This window comes from Eptatretus burgeri, chromosome 2 (genome assembly GCF_056783735.1).
Source record: "Eptatretus burgeri isolate ZD-2024b chromosome 2, Ebu_testis_v1, whole genome shotgun sequence".
Lineage (NCBI taxonomy): Eukaryota > Metazoa > Chordata > Myxini > Myxiniformes > Myxinidae > Eptatretus > Eptatretus burgeri.
Window position 1 is genome coordinate 799,172 of NC_140962.1, and position 22,104 is coordinate 821,275.

General features: G+C 45.0%; 1 protein-coding gene across 2 annotated transcripts in view; it reads left to right on the forward strand.

The window, feature by feature from the left end:
• The window catches only part of LOC147031245 (growth arrest-specific protein 6-like), a 179,209-nt gene that overhangs the window by 21,274 nt on the left and 135,831 nt on the right, over positions 1–22,104 (forward strand). For both annotated transcript variants that reach the window (XM_085860324.1, XM_085860328.1), the window contains exons 3-5: positions 16,553–16,577; positions 17,375–17,443; positions 17,577–17,699. In XM_085860324.1, the coding sequence (XP_085716450.1) occupies positions 16,553–16,577; positions 17,375–17,443; positions 17,577–17,699 (217 nt within the window). The remainder of the gene's footprint in view (positions 1–16,552; positions 16,578–17,374; positions 17,444–17,576; positions 17,700–22,104) is intronic.

Consider the following 22,104-nt stretch of genomic DNA (forward strand, 5'->3'; position numbering starts at 1 on the left):
AGGAGCTCATTAAAATGTTGCTGCCAGCGACCTAGTATCTCTGCCTGGTTGGTTAACAATTTTCTGCCGTCTTGAGATAGCAGGGGGGCACCACCACATGCAGAAGGGCCATACAGTTCTTTTATGGCATCATAGAAATTCTTTGAATCATTTCGATCCGCCAATTGTTGTATTTCCTGGGCTTTTCGGGACAGCCACTGGTCTTTCAACTTGCGCGTTTCAGTTTGCAGCCACCTTTGACAAAGTTGGAGCTTCAATTTCGATGATCGTGTGTTACTGGATAGCGATGATAGCCATAAAATGCTTCGTTTTTGTTGTCAATTATCCTCTGAATAATAACGAATTATCTGAGAGCCAGTCAGGTTGTTTCCTGGTTTTCAGTCCAAGCATCATCTTGGATGTGTTGTAGACCGTGTCACGCAGGATATTCCATTCGTTGGTCACTGTGCCATTTGGATCTATTGGGTTTGCAGTAAGCTCACCATTTATTTTTTCAGCCAGCTGGTGTTGGGTTTCTGCTGACCTTAGGGTCGAAACATTCAACTTTCTTACTGCCTTAAAACTGGACTTTTGATCTTTGGGTGAATGACCATCTTTAATTTCATTCGAATCATTTTGTGATCGGTCTGACACTCAGCACCACGCATAACTTTTGTGATTGTCACATCTTTGTGATCACGACTTTGTACGATTGCATAGTCGATCATGTGCCAATGTTTTGCTCGAGGATGCATCCAGGTTTTTTGTGTGCTGTAGGTAGCTGAAACATAGTATTGGTAATAGTCAGCCCATATTCTTTACATTTTGATAGTAGTAATAGACCGTTGGAATTTAGCTTGCCAATTCCATGCCGACCAAGTGTTTCAGGCCATGCTGCGTGGTTTGTTCCAACCCGAGTGTTGAAATCGCCAAGGAGGACAATTTTGTCATCCTTTGGGATTTGACGCAGCAATTCATCGAGCTGATTATAAAAAGCTTCCTTCGTGACATCATCGTTTGTCATGGTGGGGGCATACGCACTGATAGTTGCACTTCTGTTTTTGCTGATTGGGAGTCTGACAGACATCAACCGCTCACTTATTGCTTTCGGTACGCTTGACAGGTTCTTCACAATCGTAGATCTTATAGCAAAAGCAACCCCGTACATCCGTTTTCCTGTTGAGGGCAAACCACTCCAGTAAAAAGTATAACCGGATGTATTTTCACATATTTGACCAGTGTCTGCAAGTCGGGTTTCACTCAGTGCTGCAATATCGATACCATATCTATCAAGTTCCATTCCGATAATAGCAGTTCTTCGTTCCACAGTTCGTTCGCTTTGGAGAGTTTGAATATTCCAAGCTGCAAAAGTCATAATTTTCCATTTAGTTTTTATTTTCCTTGTATTTCGACCACAATAAGAGATAACCCGTCGGCCGCGGTTTGCTAACCGGGTTCAGTGGAACAAACTATTTTTGGGTCACCTTTTCTAGTCCTGTCCCCGGATTGGGGAGAGCAGTGTCCTCCCTAAATAGGGCTGCTCTGTTGCCTGAGGTGCTGCCGGAATGCCTTATTGCTCCATGGTAAGCAGAACGACCAAGATCCCAGGCTGCCAACGTGTAGGGTTGTGATTACGACTTGGACAATATCCGTTGCCTGACGCTTCACCACGCCCCCATCGCCGTAGGACTTTTTCCAGTTGAATTCGACATCTGTTTCAATCGACATCAATTTCGTCATCAATATATATATATATATATATATATATATATATATATATATATATATATATATATATATATATATATATAGTTGCGAATTCTGGCCCGTCCGGCGTGCGATCGGCCGCTTGACTCGAATGGCGACCGCGTCGCCCATCGGAACGGAAAATTCAGTCGTGACCCTCTCGGAACAACGCCGGGAGCTCGTCACGGGTGGGGGTTTAACCTCACCACAACTCAGTCCGCATTCTACCCGCGCGAAATAGGGTCTGATCGCCGAATGGTCGATTTACCTAAGTATCTGCGCGGATAGCATACTGAGGAGTTGTACCACGCCACAGGTCGACTCCGGACACGAACCGCTTAAGCGGCTCGTTCCGTACTACAGGGATAACCCAGCGGAGTTATCATCAACCTTGACGGTTCAGATTAGTTACCGGGTGTTTTAAAACCCACTATTGATCCCTTATGTGATGCAAGAAGGAGATTCAAACAAAGCAAAGGACGCAGCGAAACGGGGAGCAATTGGACCAGCACATTTATTATGGAAGCGCAGAAGGCACGTATATTTCAGTCAAGCAAGAAAACACAACAAAAGCAAGCGAAGAGACACACGCAGATCTACAACCAAATATGATTTACACAGCAACACTTGTAACAGTTCTACTTTTCAAGACTGGCGCCACCCACAGACATTTACACAAAACCCCAAAAGAAAAGGAAGTCGCGACTTCCCTTAGCGCGTCGTTCAGCCCTTGGCGACCGTAACTCCGAGTCCCTCCGGCATGGTCCACTGGGCTCGTGCCTCGCGCCTGCACATGTCGTCCGCCCGACAGGGATGAACGAACAGAACCTCCGACCAGGAACAATCACCACAACTCTCGACAATTCCCCTTCAGGGATAAGGGAACAGGGACAAGGGAATGACGTTTTCCTCGACCTTCACGCCCATGCCTTTTGTGGGGTTGGGCTCCGCCCTTTGCCCCACCCCGTTTCTGGTTCCACCTCCCTTCTGGAAGCTTCCCAAAAAGGGGCGTGCCCTCTCGTTCCCCCCCTCCCCGCGCCGTGTGGGGGACGAGGAAAGTCAGTTTTGGCTCGGGGCCAAGGAATTATTCCCCCCAAATCAGGCCCCCACCTTTTTTCACCTTTGACCTCCGGCTCAAATCGCACCTCCCCCATACCAAAGTGCGGGAAAAGCAGGAGGGAAAATCCGGCGGGAGATATTCAAGCGGGAGTTTTGGGTGGGAGATGCCCCTTCGCACCCTGGTTGCTGCTGCCACTCCACTCCTTTCATTCGTCCCGCGGAGATTGTGACCGCACGGTGCTCGTTGAATGGTGAATGGTGAGTGGTGAAGATGGTGGAAGCGTAGTTGTGGAAGGTGGCTTCGTGGTGTGAATGGCGTGATTGTTGGCGTCGTGTAGTGAATGGAGTGATCATTGAGATGTTGGTTGTGGCGATGTTCATTGTTGTTCTTCACCAAAATAACGACAGCAAAAGAAAAACGGCTAACTGAAGAATCGCAGCCCGAATGGATCACATATATTCCCTCTATACAACTGGTTTGGGCTAACTACACATGAACTTACTGATATATCTCACCTGAGGACCCTTTATGGTGTAATGCGAATTTCCACAGCCGTAACAATATACATACATACACTAATGAGCCAAAATATTATGACCACTGACAGGTGAAGTGAATAACATTGATTAAATTGTTACAATGGCACCTGTCAAGGGGTGGGATATATTAGGCAGCAAGTGAACAGTCAGTTCTTGAAGTTGATGTGTTGGATGCAGGAGAAATGGGCAGGAGTAAAGACCTGAGCGACTTTGACAAGGGCCAAATTGTTATGGCCAGACTGGGTCAGAGCATCTCTGAAACTGCGAGGCTTGTGGGGTGCTCCCTGTTAGTTGTGGTGAGTACCTACCGACAGTGGTCTGAGGAGAGACAAACCACAAACTGGCTGCAGGGTGTTGGGCGCCCAAGGCTCATCAATGCGCCAGGGCAACGAAAGCTATCCCGTCTGGTTCTAACCAACAGAACGTCTACTGTGGCACAAGTCACAGAAAATTTTTATGGTGGTCATGGGAGGAATGTGTCACAATCCACATTGCATTACACCCTGCTGCGTATGGGGCTGCTTAGCCGTAGACCGGTCACAGTGCCCTTGATGACCCCTGTCCACCGTCGAAAGCACCTACAATGGCATACGAGCATCGGAACTGGACCTTGGAGCAGTGGAAGGAGGTCACCTGGTCCGATGAGTCCCGTTTGCTTTTAGATCACGTGGATAGCTGTGTACGTGTGCGCCGTTTACCTGGGGGCAGTGATGGCACCAGGATGCACTGTGGGAAAACGACAAGCCGGTGGAGGGAGTGTGATGATCTGGGCAATGTTCTGCTGAGAAACCCTGGGTCTGGCCATTCATGTGGATGTCAATTTGACACGTGTTACCTACGTAAGCATTGTTGCAGACCAGGTGCACCCCTTCATGGCAATGGTATTCCCTGATGGCAGTGGCCTCTTAAAGCAGGATAATGCGCCCTGCCTCACTGCACACATTGTTCGGGAATGGTTTGAGGAACATGATGAAGTGTTCACGATGTTGCACTGGCCTCCAAGTTCTCCAGATCTCAATCCGATTGAGCATCTGTGGGATGTGCTGGACCGACAAGTCCGATCCTCGGCGGCTCCACCTCGCAAATTATAGGACTTGAAGGTTCTGCTGCGAATATTTTGGTGCCAGATACCACAGGACACCTTCAGGGGTATTGTAGAGTCCATGCCTCGGTGGGTCAGCGCTGTTTTGGCAGCACACGGAGGACAAACAGCATATTAGGCAGGTGGTCATAATGTTTTGGCTCATCAGTGTATATATTAGCGTGGTATGCTTCAACATTTTAAGCGATAACAGACCATGCTTCCCCATTGGCTCGGATTGATCACTTACATTTGATTTTTTTACATTTATTAATTTTCATTCATGTTTTAAAAATTTATTTCTATTTTCATTTACAAATGCTTTCTGACAGTTATGTGATTTTTTTCCTAGTGTATTGGCTTCAATGTCCATCAGCACACAAAATTACCATGTTTCCCCATTGTCTTGGGTCACTCACCTGCATTTTTTCATTTATTTTTATTTTTATTTATGGATGTTGCCTGATGATTCTGTAATTTTTTCCAGTGCACTGGCATCGATATCCATGCAAAATTTCAGCTTTCTACATCACCCGGAAGGCACCGATCTTTAATATCAGTCAGTCAGTCAGTCAATTAATCAGTGGTGTTGTACACACACACACACACACACACACACACACACACACACACACACACACACACACACACACACACACACACATATATTGTTACGAATTTAGGAATTCGATTGCACACAACATACAGGTTCCTTTAGTCAGCTATGTCAATAAGTGCTTGCTCCCTAGATAGCTTGCCTTTCATTGTTTAAATGTTCAGAAATCGATTAGATGAGCTGCGGATCGATTTAATAGTTAGGGAACGAACAATGGAGACATCCCTCCCCCTCTTCTGCGAAGAGGAAAAAGAATCCTGCCGTCCCGTGCCTCATGACTCAACAACTCCCTCCCACCCGTGGTTGAGTGGGGGGGGGGGGATGGAGCATGAGGTCATGAGTCACGCCGGGATCGGGGGAAGGGCGGAGAAGGATAAGAGGAGATCTTTTTCTTTTGTTCAGGGCAGAGTTGGAGAGGGGAGAGTTGGAGAAGGGAGTTGAGAGGAGCCGTTCAGCAGACCGTCGGGTCCTGCTTGGTTTGTGTTAGGGTTGAGGCCTTCGGAAGCTTTTTGCTTCGGCTGGCTCAGTGAGCTTCGGCTGAGGCCTGGCTCGAGAGGAGGCTTTTCGCTTTGATGGTTCCGTGAGCTTTGGCTTCTGCTTGGCTCGGGAGAGCTTTTTGCTTCGAGCTGCTTTGCTTGGAAGGAAGTTGAGCCGTTCGCTCGGCTCGAGCTGCGAGTGGTGGCTTCTTCTTCTTCTTCTTCTTGGTTCGTGGAGCTCTTTGTTCGCCATTTTGGTTCGCGGCTTGGTGCGACTCGACCTCTTCTTGGAGGTGTTTCCTTGGGGAAGCGACGCATCGATGGGAAGGATCGGTGCCTCGTCTCACCGGCACGTGTTGAGAAGCGCAGGAGGTGGTTCCTCGGGGAAGCGACGCATCGACGGGAAGGATCGGCGCCTCGTCTCACCAGCACGTGTTGAGAAGCGCGGGAGGATTTGCGGGAGCTCGGGAAGGATCGCGGCTCGGCGATTGGATCCAGCTCGCTCTTGCTGGAGCCTGGGTCCGAACAACTTGAAGACCACATGAGGTGGAGAGGTTTGAGATAGGTTCTGGGTTTCAGCTCACCTGTCCTCCGAGCTGGAATTCCTTATTAAAGGCCTCTGCGACCATTTATTGGGTGTGTGTGTGTGTGCGTGTGTGCGTGTGTGTGCGTGTGTGTGCGTGTGTGTGCGTGTGTGCGTGTGTGTGCGTGTGCGTGTGCGTGCGCGTGCGTGTGCGTGTGCGCGTGCGCGTGTGCGTGTGTGTGTGTGCGTGTGTGTGTGCGTGTGTGTGTGTGCATGTGTGTGTGTGTGCGCGCGTGCGCGCGTCCGTGGGCCCGTCTAATAAGTAGGAACTGCTGTTAAGTGCAAGTGACTGTACATAATAAGTAGACGGTTGTAGTTCTTTTGTCATGCTTTTGTTGCTTGTATAATTGCATACGTGTTATGCCTTGTTTAATTGCATACGTGCTTTATTCTAATAAATATCCTTGTGTGAATGTAAACCCGTTCGTTGCATCCATTCCCTCATTGAAATGCCCCATCTTGCACTCGGAATATAGTTGGTTTTTAAATAGAATCGGGTCCGGCGAGGTCTGGCGATAATACCCGCTCGGTTATCCCAGAACGGAACGGACCGCTTAAGCAGTTCGTGTCCAAGCAGGCCTTCGCCGAGGTACGGTCCCTCGGTAGGTTACTCGCGCGGGTACTAAGGTATATCGATATTTGGCGATTGACCCTATTTCGCACGGGTAGAATACGGATTGGGCCGTGGTGGGATTAAAAACCCACCCGTGACTGGTTTCTGGCGTTGTTCCAGAAAGTCACGACTGGATTGTCCGTTCAGTGGGCGAAGCGACTGCAATTGGTTAGACGCGGTCGTTCGCACGCCGACGGGTGGGAAATCTACAACAATATATATTGAGAGAAAACGCACTGAGCATTAGAAGGAAAAGAAAAAAACCTTTTATTGGGATGATAACCTTGGAAATGACAGCCAATCAGGCACTCAGACACGTGCACACAGAACAATAATAATACAAACTGAATTTTGAAATGTAAATCGTTTTCATAACTGTCTTTGAGGACGGAAGCTCGACAGCTCCCAAAATGTCATGCCCGATTCAAGGTTGCTTTCTTTTCCTTTTAATGATTCCTGAGCTGCACACCTTTCAGCATATTCAATGTGTGTGTATATATATATATATATATATATATATATATATATATATATATATATATATATATATATATATATATATATATATATTATATCTTCGATACTGATAAAATGGTGTGTGTGTGTGTGTGTTTGTGTGTGTCCGTCTGTCTCCTCCATAACTCCAAAACAATAAACCGAGCAGCCTGAAACATTGCATACATACGAAGAAAACTCCATGGAAGTGCAACAGTGATTATTCAGTGTTAGGGTTAATTTAAACACCCGTTTTGAAGACAATTAACAGCCTTATTTAATTATATCCTTCATCAGGTGCATCCTTGGGCACATCACTCTTTGCGGGCTTCAGGTATCTTCTGGGTAAATCGCATGTGGTTCGAATGTGCGAGTGATTCGTGCTCCGTCATCCTGAGCGAGTGGTTCCTGAGCTTCTTCAGGCACAATAGAAGTCTAGTGTGCTATTGTACCTGATGAAGCCGGCTGCAAAGCCGGCTAAACGTTGCCTGAGACCGGGTTTGCTCTCGCTTTTTTTGCTCAAATTAGTGGTCGATCTAGATTTACTTTTGGTTGGAAGCGCCTTCCTCTTTAAAAATGTGTAATCCCAACTGGCCCAATCTTATACAACTATATATATATATATATATATATATATATATATATATATATATATATATATATATATATGCAATTTCAAAATGCACCTGGACCACACGTGTGCCTCGCTGACTGGATCTTCAGTCAAAGTCCTCAGCATCATCTCGTTTCGGCTCTTCAACCTCGATACAGTCAGCCAAGGTGTGCCAGCAGGGCCCATATGCCTCCACATGCAGCAGGTACACTCACATGTATACGTACGCCTACCCCCAGTCAGCGAGAACACAAAGTACATCAATAAAATAATAACTTTCACTCATATAATCCACAGTCTCGAAAATACATACTGGAGCAAACAACCAACTAACAAACCTTACAATATGCACCACTCAACAGCAAAACACACAAAACATGTACAGAAACGCACACAAACACATACACACAATAAAAAAATAAAGCCCACAGAACCAACCAATTAACCTCGGCACATACATTGCTCAAATCAACAACCATACACACATCTCTTCCATAATCAGTCACTACCACTTTTGGGGCTGAAAGAACCACCACCTAATCAACTTCAACCTACACTGCTCAAACCTGTCTCTATAAACTTCCTCCAAATCCAAAGTGAGCCACTCAAGGCAACCTGGGCCATTTTCTCACACATCCTCCTTCTTTCCATTCCACACACTCTGAGTCAAGCAAGAAATGCATAGAAGGAATTGCCAACATACCCTCTACACCCCACCTCAAATGGCTGACAAAAAACTCTCCAACCCTTTTCCCGAAACTGCGCTTCCAGCTCACCATACATTCCTCTTCCTTTCGTGCACCTCCTCCATGTTTTTTCCCCATGGTACTGACAATTTCACAAAAATGATATGCCTTGTTTTACCTGATGTGATGACAATGGCAGGCCGCAACCTTATCACGCAGATCTCCTCCAGGAAAACCATTTGTGGCTTTGGGTCTGTCACCACCTGCCAATCACATGCATTTAGCAAACCTCTTGCCTTCCACCACCTTCTCCTCCTTCCACTTCTTACCCGCTGACCCTCTTTTACAAACAACATCTCTCTCCCATGGATCTCCTCCTCTTTCTCCTCTCCTCTCTTTCTCGATCACATTACCTCTTGTTGCACTATCTCCACTACCACTGCCAGCACTTGATCATGCCACCATCTATATGTTCCTGCTGCCAGTGCTACTGAACATGCACTCGGTGCATGCTGCATTGTTTGCTGACGATGGAAGCACATCACACGTTGCCCGCAACAGGAAATTCAACAGTATTGGCTCCACCCTCCAAATCTCTTGCCATTTCGATGTCCTCACCTGCACATGCTCCCGTTGAGTCCAACCACCTTGATGTGCCTGCCCAACTGCTTTACATATCTCCTCTCTTCCTCCTTTCTTCTCACCTCCATCTCCACCATCTTCTTCCTTTCTTTCTTTCACACATGCCTTTCCCCATAGATCATGGTTCATTCACCCCAAACCATGCTTCCCTTGCTACACCATTCCCAACACCTCCTGCTGTTGCAACCGCTCCTCCATTTCATCCACCTCTGCTCTTGTATTCCACTTCTGACTTGTCTTCTACTCTGGGAGAGCATTCTTCACCACTGAATCACTCAAATCCTGTACCATCATGAACTCCCACACCCTCACCACCTTATACTCCTCAGTTATCAATGTTAACGGAAACCAGATTTTTCCACACTGATCATAAAAACTGAGCACTACCTCTCAAACACGGTGACACTTACAAACATCTCCCCACAAACCCACTCACTAAAACCTCCATCCTCTCTACATGCCTAATCGCAATATTATACATCATCAATGGCCACGATAGTTGTGGCATTAATCCAAATTCAAGCACCATATCTTCAACTTTCCTGGCAAACCTTCCGGTGACTTGACTTCCGGTTCTGGGCTTGGAGCGATGGCAGGTTCCCTCTGGGGTCTCTGCCGAATTTCTCAAAGTTAAGTTTCCGTCGTTATTGTCACGTTTTAACTGTTTATTTTCTCACCTACATGCTTTGTGTGTGTTCCGAGTTCGTTTTTTTTAAATCGTGCTATTTTGTGAGCTTTCGTCAACCTTGTCTTATCGGGCTCCTTGAGGCCTACCCATCCTTCCTGTCTCAGGGTTTTATCGTTTTATTTGTATTCTCTCCCTATTCCCATCGATTCCTCTTTTCCCCACTTCCCCCCCCCACTCCCCCCTCCCCCCATCTGTCTCTCCCAACAACACACTCTGTTTCTTGTCTTAATTTAAAAAAAATTAACAAAAAAACAACAGCCCTTTCTTCTTCCACCTTCTGTGTCGGAGTGACGACCCATCCAGGATTGTGCCCAATAGCCAAGGAGACTGCTTTAGCAGCACCAATGCTCTGCACAGCGTATGGTCCCAGTGATTTCTTCCCCCATGCCCACGAGTACCAATCCTTCTTCCTCTTCCTCTTTTTTACCCTGTGGGGTCTTCCACCCCACGGGGTCTAAGCGCCACTCTCGTTCTCTCTTTTCTTGTGTACACTTCATTTAAACGTCTATTTCTCCATTATTCGTGAACAGGATTCGATGAAAATTGACAGGCATATACTAGACACATATGTACAGGCAGAAACTGAGCCCAAAGTGTGATTCTGGCCCTTTCGGCCCCTTTTCTTAAAATTATTTCTCGGTTATTATTGGACGGAACCGACCCAAACTTGATAGGTATATTCTTGAGATCATTCCCCAGGCATTAACTGAGGCCAAAGTGCGATTCCTGTCCTTTGGCCCGAGAAACGGCCCTTTTGGCCTATTTTCTTACAAATGTTATTAAAAAAAAATGTTTTTAAATGCACTGGGTGATGCCCAACGCAAAATTAAGTCGCAAATGATGATATGAAACTAGCCTCACTCTTGTGAGGTGTTCTGGTTTCTTTTTCTGATGCGATGAAAACCTTACCACATTTCAAAACTATCTGACGTCCGTGCTATCGCTCACCTGAGAGTTGTGCGAATGAACTCCCACGGGGTATGTTCGCAATTCGAACTTGTTCTTCTACTTTCTTCTATTTGAGCTGACCCACTCTCACCATCACCTTCAATATTTCCTTTTCCGAAACTTACGCAATTCTAATTCAAAAAAATACTACTAATAATAATAACAAATAAATTCATTTTCATCAATACACATCTTGTAACCAAGTGGCTCTCCCGTCACCACGTGATCTGTTTCCACCCTCTGTGTTTTTACCGATCCATATTCACCATTCACCTCATGATTTTTTCTTCAACCTTTCCTTCACCTAATCTTATGCGATCTCTATCAAAAAAGAATAATAATAATATAAATAAAAATGATTTCTTAAAATGCTTCATCTTCCTCTTTTACACGTGTGGTTCTCATTATTGTATCATAATTCACGACCTTTTCTATTTCAACAGACTGCTCTCAATTTGACCTCTCCTTCATCCCTTGTCTAAAAAAATCCAACTGTAACAGCATTTCTTCTCTCCATTCTCTTAATTCGCCTTAACTGCATCCCTCAAGGAATGTCTTTAATTGCATTTCTGAACTAAAAATTTTAATAACCCCTGTTTGCTCTGAATGTTCACTTTCCATCAATCATCATTTTTTTTCCAACTTCAGTGCCAATTCATCACTCTCACCTCTCCCTCTCAAAGCAACTATCACACTCTTCCCCCCTCCAAGTTTCCCTCTCACCTCTCTCAAAAACTCCCCACTCACTCTTCTCCCCCCATTCACCCCCCTCACTCATCCTTCTCAAAGTTGCCCCCCCCTCACATTCACAAAGCTGCCTCCTTCCCCTGCCCTCTCTCCTCCATCTCATCACTCGACCTCCTCAAATCCTCAACTGCCTTCTGCCCCTCTCTTATTACTCCCCACTGTACCTCAAACCAGCACCACAGAGCCATTTCTCCTCCTCATCTGGCCCCCTACCCGAGCTCTTCTGAAATCCCCTACACTCTTTCAACAACTCTTCTTAACCCCCCCTCCTCCCTTGTCCTACCCTCCCCCTCCCCTTCACCCTTAGCCTCCCCTCCCTCTTCTTTAACAGTGTGGACCTCAAATATCCGGGGCCTTCGCTCAAACCTGATAGATCTTTCCATGCAGGTTGTGACTGACAAACCAGACACAATCTGCCTAACAGAAACTTTCCTCCCTCAAGACGTCTCTGACTCCCAAGTATCTCTATCTGGTTACTTACTCCTCTGGTATGACAGACCTGAGCCTCGTCCTGGTGGAGGAGTTGCTCTCTTCATCAAAGACTCAAGTCCTTACTCTCCAGGCAATGCCTGGTGTTGGCTTAATGGTTAGGGTGGTGGGCTTTGGATCCGAGGATCCTGAGTTCAAATCCCGCTCAGCTGTTGATCTAATACCTGGTGGGGTTAACTCGACCTGTCATCCTTCCGAGGTCGGCAAAATGAGTACCAGCATGCTGGAATACTGTCGGAGTGGTGACCCATCCAGGATATAGCCAAGGAGACTGCTTAGGCAGCACCAATGCTCTGCACGGACTATGGTCCCAATCTCCTCCTCCTCCATGCACTGCCCTCACTCCCCTCACCCTCAGGAATACCTCTGGCTTCGGCTTCCCCTCCACTCCCACCTCATGTTTATGTGTGTGCTGGACTGTACCGTCCACCAAATGTGTGCTGTACCATCCACCAAACAGTGATGACTCCATTTACACCTCACTGTCCGAAAACATGGACCAATTTCTATCCTCCAATCCAAACTCTCTCTCTTCCTCATGTGCTGACTTCAATTGTCATCATGCCAGTTGGCTGGGTGTGGGTACCTCTCTCACCTGCCATGGTATTTCAGCAAAACACTTATGCGACTCATTGGGACTGACTCAATCGGTCAACTTCCCGACCCGGATCTCAGCCAATGGCACTCCATCTCTTCTGGATCTGATTTTGACAAATTTCCCTGACAATATCTGCTGCTCTTCCTTTGCTCCAATCGGATCTTCTGACCACGTCCTTGTCAAAGTGGACATCTTTCTGGCTGTTATGAGAGAACCACCTCACCATCGTTGATCCTGGCATTTTACTCAGGGCCTTCGACTGGCACGTCTTCAAGCAGCTCTCAAACTTCTAGACTGGTCTCCCATTACCACTTTCTCCAACATCAACTCGTCCTGGAAATTCTTTCAAAGAAACTTGCTCTCCCTCATGCACAAATTTATCCCCTCTCATCTTCAGTTGTTCTGCCCAACCTCCCACCTATGATTCAGTAAAGCCTGTGGCGAGGCAGTTGTCCTGAAACAACTTGCCTTTGTCTCATGGAAAGTAAACCCAACAGAGGGTAATCTCAGTTCCTTCCATAAAGCTCAGAACAAGTGTGTATCTACCCTCAGGAGAGCCTGAAAATAACATCTTTCTCATCTCAAGTCTGAACTTTCAATCGTCTATCCTTCCTTCAAATCCTGGTGGCATTTAATCAAATCTGTTTCTGGTGAATGCTCTTCCTCCATCCTCTCCCTTACCTCAAATGGCCGCACTGCTGATACCGCACTTGAAATGGCTGAATGCCTAAACTTGGTGTTTGCATCGAAATCTTGTGTCCGAAACCCATCTCTTTCTGTACCCACCTTACCCAGTCACATCCAACTGTCCCTGGACTCGGTGTCCTTTTCTTCTGACAAGGTGGAGAACTTGCTGTCAAACCTCGACTCAGATTCTGTAACCGGTCCAGACGGCATCAGCCCACGTGTCCTAAAAACCTGCTCCTCTGCTCTTTCTCACCCTCTCTCTGTCCTATTCATCCTCTCATTTGCTCAAGGTCATCTGCCATCTGCTTGGAAATCAGCAAACATTACCGCCCTGCATAGGGAAGGTGCAAAAACAGATCCCTGCAACTTCAGACCAATCAGCCTTCTCCCAATCATCAGCAAGGTTATGGAATCCATCATCGCTTCAGACATTAAATCCTTCCTCTTCTCCAATGGCTTGATTTCCGATCATCAATTTGGTTTCAGACCAGGTTACTCTACCCTGGATATGCTGCTTCTGCTCTCCCAACAATGGATGGAGGTCGTCAATGCCAAACATAAAATCAGAGCCATATCCCAAGACATATTGCATGCATTTGACACGGTCTGGCACCCTGCCCTGCTCACCAAACTCTCTTCCTATGGTATCCAAGGCAATCTCCACTCATGGCTCACAGACTTCCTCTTCTATCGCACCCAACGTGTGGCTCTAAATGGAGTTCTCTCAGCCCCTCTTCCTGTCCAGGCTGGAGTTCCTCAAGGTAGCGTTCTGGGCCCTGTTCTTTTTCTGGTTTTCATCAATGATCTCTCTGACTCTCTGGAAAATCCTCTTTATCTCTTTGCTGATGACTCCACCATCTGTTGTACCATCTGTCATCCCTCAGACCAACAAGCCGCAGCTTCGTCGCTCTCTGCACTTCTGGATAAAAATCAAAAACTGGTCCAACACATGGAACATGTCTTTCAATCCTGACAAATCTCACACTCTCACTATGTCTCTCCGAAAGGACCGTTTCGTACCTCCCCCCCCCATCTACTTTTTCAACAATCAAATGGAAGAAGTCCTTTGATTCTAGCGTCTGTGTCTCACTATCCACCATGATCTTTCCTGGGAAAGCCACATTTCCAATGTGGCCTCCGAAGCCAGTCGCCGACTGGGAATCCTCTGTCGTGCAGTCCTTCCTCAGCCCCTTGAGCTCCTGAACACATGCAAAGCTTTCATCCGCAGTCTGATGAAGTACTGCTCTTCCCTCTGGGCTGGTGCTCCTGCCTGTCACCTTTCTCGGCTTCACGCTGTGAAAAGCAAAGCATTTCAGATCATTGGTATCTCCTCCGATGAGGCTGAGTCGTCGGGCCTCTCACTCTCTCTCACCGCAGGCAGGTCGGTGGTCTTTCTGTCCACTTCCGTCTCCTCTCTGGTCTTGCCCCCCCCCTGCTTTGTCTGCGATATGCCCACACCATATTTCCGCAGGGCACCAACAACCCCCTTCTGGTAAAACTACCAAAATCACGAATCACTGCTCATCTTCACTCTTTCATTCCTCTTTTTTTCCTGCCTTTGGAATAAACTTCCTCACTCTATTCTCTCCCAATCTTCCCTCCAGGCTTTCAAAACAGCTGTTCAACACCACCACCTCTTATCTTCCCCCATCCAAAACCTCGATCTTTTCTACACCCGTTAATCCACCCCATACCCACCTCCTTCAAATTCCCTGTAATGTCCATCTTGTATACCCCGTGTTCCTCGCCCCATCCCTCTCCCTTCCACAGATCTTCTATTGTATCTGTTCCCCACTGTTTTGTTCTCTCCTCTCCCGCCCCTCTTGTATCATGAACCCCCCCCCCCTTTGCTGTGCATTGTGTGTTAGCTCTCATATGAGCCTCGACAATGTACACAAAAAAAAATAAACACAACCATCAAGCCTTCTCAAACCTCTCAGCAGCTTGCTCCTTACCTCCTACACCTTTCCCACATCATTCAACTCCACCATATACCATTTTCCCAAACTCTTCACAGGGGCCTCCATCAATGATGGAACCACCTCCGCTCCCAGCTTAAACTTGTGAACGTGATCCACCACCCCTTGTCTCACCACAACACTCCTTGATTTTCTTTCCTTAAAGCCATCCTTGCCCACTGCATCAACCTTTCCAACCGCTCCAGTACCTCTACTGCTCCATCAGCTGAAGGACAACTGTCAGGACATCCATGAATGCAAACATTGCTGGCAAGCTCTGACCTGGGGCTAACTCCACTTCTTTCCCATGTCACTCACAGCCGTATCAGCAACTCCATAACCAGCAAAAAATAAAATAGTGGAGATGACACATCCCATCGGGATCCCCACTTCCGACTTCTGCCACTCTGTTATGTAGGATTGTCGCAAACCACATCCAAAATTGATCATAATATGCCATCAGAAAATCACGAAATTTCTGTTGCACCCAAAATAAATCCATGGTATATATATATATATATACACACACACACACACACATATCAGACAAAGGAGGAGGGAGAGGGGAGAACAAAACGGTGGGGAACAGAGACATCTGTGGAAAAAACAGTGGGGGGGGGGGGTCTGTGGAAGGGAGAGGGATGGGGCGGGAAACATGTGGCATACAAGATGAACATTACAGGGGCTTTCAGGAAGGAATATATATATATATATATATATATATATATATATATATATATATATATATATATATATATATATATATATATATACACACAATAATCTTTTTCATCTTTGTAGCTCTTTATTTGTCCCACATCTGTTGTTTACTCACTGGTTTACTTTCAGCTAGGTAAACAGTAGACCTTTCCACTTTTGTCTTGCATATCTTCCATGAGCCAAGACATCTTTCTCGGGAGAATATTGGAATATTGTTTTGGATAATTGTTTAGATCAAAATTTTTAGTCTTTATTGCAATGTATTGGTATTTTTACAGATCATTGCAATGATTTACTCTGTCTCTCCCCCCCCACCCCACCCCCCAAAAAATGAAATGTTCACTTGTCTTTTTTGAAAGCTGTAGTTTGACTACTTTTTGCGGCAAATACACATTGCAGTACAAATGTAAACTGCATAATTTTAGGGTTGAGTTGTACTCGATTTCCTCTGAAATAGTTTTGTCAATAGTTATCAAAAAGCCTTTTTAGGGTGATTTAATGATTTTTTTTAGGGTGATTTTTGGGGTGATTTTAGGATTTCAATAGGGTGATTTAATTTTTTGTAAATAGATTCTTGTTTTCCCACAGGATTCTTTTTTCCCCGGGTACCAAGGTGAGCCGTTTTTCAGACATTTTGAGAAATTATTTTTATTCAATAAAATTTGGGAACTCTTTTCATATAAGCATCTGTGAATTAAAATCGGTGAATTATCATCTTCTTCTTTTTATTTATTCTGGAAGCTGTCGAAGTAAGAGAGAAAAGTTTGTAGTAAAACAATTATTGTTTAACCTGGTGTTGGCTTAGCAGTTAGAGTGGTGGCTTGGGATCCTAGGGTCCTGAGTTCAAGCCCTGTTGGCCGCTAAAACAACACTGGGGTGGGGGGGGGGGGGGTTGACTCAGCCTGTCATCCTTCCGAGGTCGGTGAAATGAGTATCAGTGTTGCAGCCAAAAAGGCTGCACATGAAGGGAAGGGGTATTGACTGATTGATTAAATCTGGTGTTGGTGTGGTGCATGCATGATGGGCCAAATGGCCTCCTCATGCTCCTTAATTCCTTGTAAAATCCCTTCGAAGTGGCTTCTGATTTGACAATAAACCAGCTTTTGCCAATACCTATTTGGTCATTTGAAAATTTTCATTAATTTCTCTGCCAAATTTTTTTGTTTTTTATTCTTTGTTCTTGAAGCTCTAACAATTATAAAATAGTAATGCCATTAGATGAGATTATTATCATAATGCTGGGATGTTATCCAACGCAAAACACATAAATTTGTGATGTTTGAGTCAAAAACTCCAAACCTCTTGTATTCAAAAGCAGATATTTATTTGCATGAGCCTGCATGCACACATAAAACAGACTTCTTATTCAAATGTAATATGAAGCAAACATACGCAATGATTCTTTCCTAGATTGTAAGCGTCAGCATGGCCAATCAGATGACAAAGAAAGCAGGAAACGCTTGAAGGCATGTATAAAAGGTAAGTACATTTAAATTATGGCAAACTTTAATGACAAATTATGGCAAACATCGGTTTGCAAAATGAACTGTGTTTGCCAAGGTACAAATACAGTAATATTAACTTATTTTATTCCTTCCCATACCACTCATAGAACTTCTTAATCAATGTCAGCCTCCACCTTGCAAACTTGAGACTCACTCCCACTGTCTGGATCAACATGGAGATTACAAATGTGTGTGCCTGCCTGGATGGACAGGAAAGAACTGCTCTCAAGGTGAGACTGAATGAATGGAAGAATATATAATGTTGTGAGATTATGACAGAATAATTAAATGGTAGAATATACAGGGTGAAGCGAAAGTCACAATACAGCTGTGTACATTTATTGTATTGTATGTTAATATATACAACTGTGAAGTGACTTTCGCTTCACCCTGTATAATGTTGATAGCTATCGGCTGCAACTTAAAGTTCTTATTAACTGGTAATGGGTACGTAAATAGAGTGGATGTGAGGCAGGCATTCTTTGTTGGTTAGGATCCCTGCTGTTGCACAGGGATTTACAGTCACCATTTCAGTTACGAGGTGCTTGAGATATATAATCCCTCACGGGACTGTAAATGATCAGTTTGCTCTATGGGGGAAATCCATTCTCGCTGTGAATGATTCCCAGGTATTGTATGACCATGCATTCTGGCTCTCTGGAAAATCAAAATTATTTGGAACCAAATCAAAATACATTTTCATTGGCCTGAGGTTTGCCGTAAAAAACTGAAAATATTCTAAATACTCATGCCTGTGAAGCGAATAGTGGGTTTAAAAAATTTGTTCAAGTCTGTTGATCTGTCATCAGTTTCTGATCAGGGAACAACTTATTTAGATTGAATGTTATATTTTGAACAAGAATCAGAACATGAACTGTAGAACAAACCGACCATTTTAGAGTTCCGTACTTTCATAGTACGTCCTGATCACGCATCCACAGAGAGGAGTGAAATCATTTTTTCACTCTGTCTGCTTGTTTGGCAGTCAAACAAAATTGAAAATCATTCCAAACAGGAAATCCACTGTTTTTAAGGATGTTAAGGCCCTGTCACACCTTGACGATTTAGCCAGCATATGCCTGACGTATGAAAAATTTGGCTAAAACGCTGGCACACGTCAAATACGTTATGGGTAAGTTTGTATACGTTAAGAGCACGCTGACATAGGTCGTAGTATGCTAGCATACGCCGTAGTACGCCGAGCTGTTAGACAAATTTTCCATGCTTGAAATCTTTCGATGTATGACTCGCACGTTCCGCATAATGCTGGCCATAAGTTGTAGGCACGTTACGCGATCGTTGACACACGTCGACACACGTTACTTGTAAGTTACTCATAAGTTGAAACATGTCGAGGTAATGTTTAGCGTATCCGAAACTTATTTGTAACCTATGAGTAACGTGTTGTGGCACGTTATGCGATCGTTGACACACGTCGACACACGTTACTTGTAAGTTACTCATAAGTCGAAACGCGTCAAGGTAATGGTTAGTGTCAGTGTTCCAGACTCCCTGTTTTTTTGTTTTTTCTTCTTCGGTATGACGGTGATGTTGACACTTCAATTTCTAGTGCGGTTATAATATAATATAATTAATAGGCTGCCGCTCAACGATTTAAATCATAACTTTAATCATAACTTAAATCATAACTTAAATCATAACATAAATCATAACGCATTAGAAATCGAAGTGTCAACATCACTGTTATACCAAAGAAAAAAAAAAAACATGGAGTCTGGAACACTGACGCTAACCTGAAGGCATTACCTCGACATGTTTCGACTTATGAGTAACTTTCAAGTAACGTGTGTCAACGATCACATAACATGCCTACAACTTATTCCCAGCGTATGTGGAACGTGTGTCATACGCCGAGTATGTCGAGAAATTTTCAACATGCTGAAAATTTATCGATGTACTCGGCGTATGACGACTTATGCCAGCATACTACGACGTATGCCAGCATGCTCTTAATGTATACAAAACTTACCCATAAAGTATTCGATGTGTGTCAGCTTGGTTCGGCAAATTTTTCATACGTCGGCATTGGTTGGCTAAAACGTCAAGGTGTGACAGCGGCTTCACACTTCGATGTCTAGTGTGGTTATGATTTGAATCGTCGAGCCGCAGCCTATGAATAGCCTACGACATGTGATCGTCGGCGATACGTTGCCGCGCTATGCATAAGTTACACTATTGTGGGGCATAGGTTGTGAACGCCGACAACACGCTCAGCATTCGTTGGTATAAGTTATCTATATGTGATTGAAACGTTCTGTGTATGTTACTAATACGTTATGCATACATCCAACTCGTTATGAATATGTCCAAACTGGGAAAAAAATCAATAGTTCAGCGTACGCCAGCGTTTTGCATACATTTTGATACCTTGCCATACGCTGGCTAAAACGTCAAGGTGTGACGGGGCCTTTAAGGACACAAACAACAGGCACGAATAACTAATGCAATGTGTTAGATAGGGTGATGCAATAGACACTGGATAAAATGGTGGTAAAACCTCCAATTAATTTATTTATATGCCTTTAAACCTCTTTAAAACTCTAATAAAATTGAATGATATACTTGAGCAATGTAGAACACAAATCGCCTTCATAATATAATACTTCCAAGAACCACTTGATATACAATGCCTTCAGAAGGTATTCACACGTCTTGACTTTTGTCACATTTTCTTGTTACAGCCTGAATTTGAAATGGATTAAATTTCAATTTTTTGTCACCGATCTACACAAAATACCCCATAATGACAAAGTGAAAACATGTTTTTTTTAATTTATTACAAATTAATTAAAAGTGAAATTCTAAAATGTCTAGAGTCAATTAGACCCCTCGGAGTACTAAACCACCATTTAGAATACTTTTTTATGTCTTTCTATACTCTCAACACTCGTGGAACGAGGAAGTACAGGAAAGTATAAGGAAGAAGGGGTTGGCGAAAAGGAAGTGGGATAGTCAGAGAGATGAAGAAAGTAGGCAAGAGTACAAGGAGTGGCGGGGAAAGGCAAAAAGAGAGGTGGCAAAGGCCAAGGAAAAGGAATATGACGAGCTGTATGAGAAGTTGGATACAAAAGAAGGGGAAAAGGATTTATACCGATTGGCAAGAAAGAGGGACCGAGCTGGAAAGGATGTGCTGCAGGTTCGGGTGTTAAAGGACGCAAATGGGAATGTGCTGACGAGCGAGGAGAGTGGGTTGAGAAGGTGGGAAGTTGAGAAATTACAGAGGGATAAAGTTGTTAAGCCACACCATGAAGGTGTGGGAAAGAGTAGTGGAAGCTAGGTTGAGAGGAGAGGTGACTATCTGTGAGCAGCAATATGGGTTTATGCCAGGAAAGAGCACCACTGATGCGATGTTTGCTTTGAGAATGTTGATGGAGAAGTATAGGGAAGGACAGAAGGAGTTACATTGTGTGCCTATGTGATTTCGAGAATCATTGTGATTTAGAGAAAGCCTATGATAGGGTGCCAAGAGAGGAGTTGTGGCATTGTATGAGGAAGTCGGGAGTGGTGGAGAAGTATGTCAGGATTGTGCAGGATATGTATGAGGATAGTTTGACAGCGGTGAGGTGTGCGGTAGGAATGACGGACCGGTTTAAGGTAAAAGTGGGATTGCACCAAGGATCGACTCTGAGCCCTTTCCTGTTTGCAATGGTGATGGACAGGTTGACGGACGAGATCAGACTGGAGTCTCCATGGACTATGATGTTCGTGGATGACATCATGATCTGTAGGGAGAGTAGGGAGCAGGCTGAGGTGAGCCTCGAGAGGTGGAGGTACGCACTGGAGAGAAGGGGAATGATAGTCAGTCAGAGTAAGACGGAGTACATGTGCGTAAATGAGAGAGAGAGGGTGGTGGTATGGTGCGGTTGCAAGGAGTTGAGGTGGGGAAGATGGATGGGTTTAAATACTTGGGATCAACTGTCCAGAGTAACGGAGAGTGTGGGAGAGAAGCGAAAAAGAGAGTGCAGGCAGGATGGAGTGGGTGGAGAAGCATTGCAGGAGTGATTTGTGACAGAAGGGTAGCTGCGAGAGTGAAAGGGAAAGTACATAAGACTGTAGTGAGACCAGCTATGTTGTATGGTTTGGAGGCGGTGGCACTAACAAAAAGACAGGAAGCGGAGCTGGAGGTGGCAGAGTTAAAGATGCTGCGATTCTCGTTGGGAGTGCCGAGGATGGACAGGATAAGGAATGAGTATATTAGAGGGACAGCGCAGGTAGGACGGTTTGGAGACAAAGTGAGAGAGGTGAGATTGAGATGGTTTGGACATGTGCACAGGAGGGAAGCGGAGTATATCGGGAGAAGGATGCTGAAGATGGAGCCGTCAGGCAGGAGGAGAAGAGGAAGGCCAAAGAAGAGGTTCATGGATACGGTGAGGGCGTACATGCAAGTGGTTGGAGTTTCAATGGAAGATGTGGAGGATAGAGTGAAATGGAGACGGTTGATCCGCTGGTGCGACCCCGAACAGGAGCTAGCCGAAAGAAGAAGAAGAAGAAGAAGAAGAAGTACTCTCAACACTCCCCATTTCTGACAGTATCAATTTCTGAGTTGTATCTTGGATCCAGCTTGGACTTTCAGAATGAAATTTTCATTAGTAATGTGAATAGAAAGTACGGTTA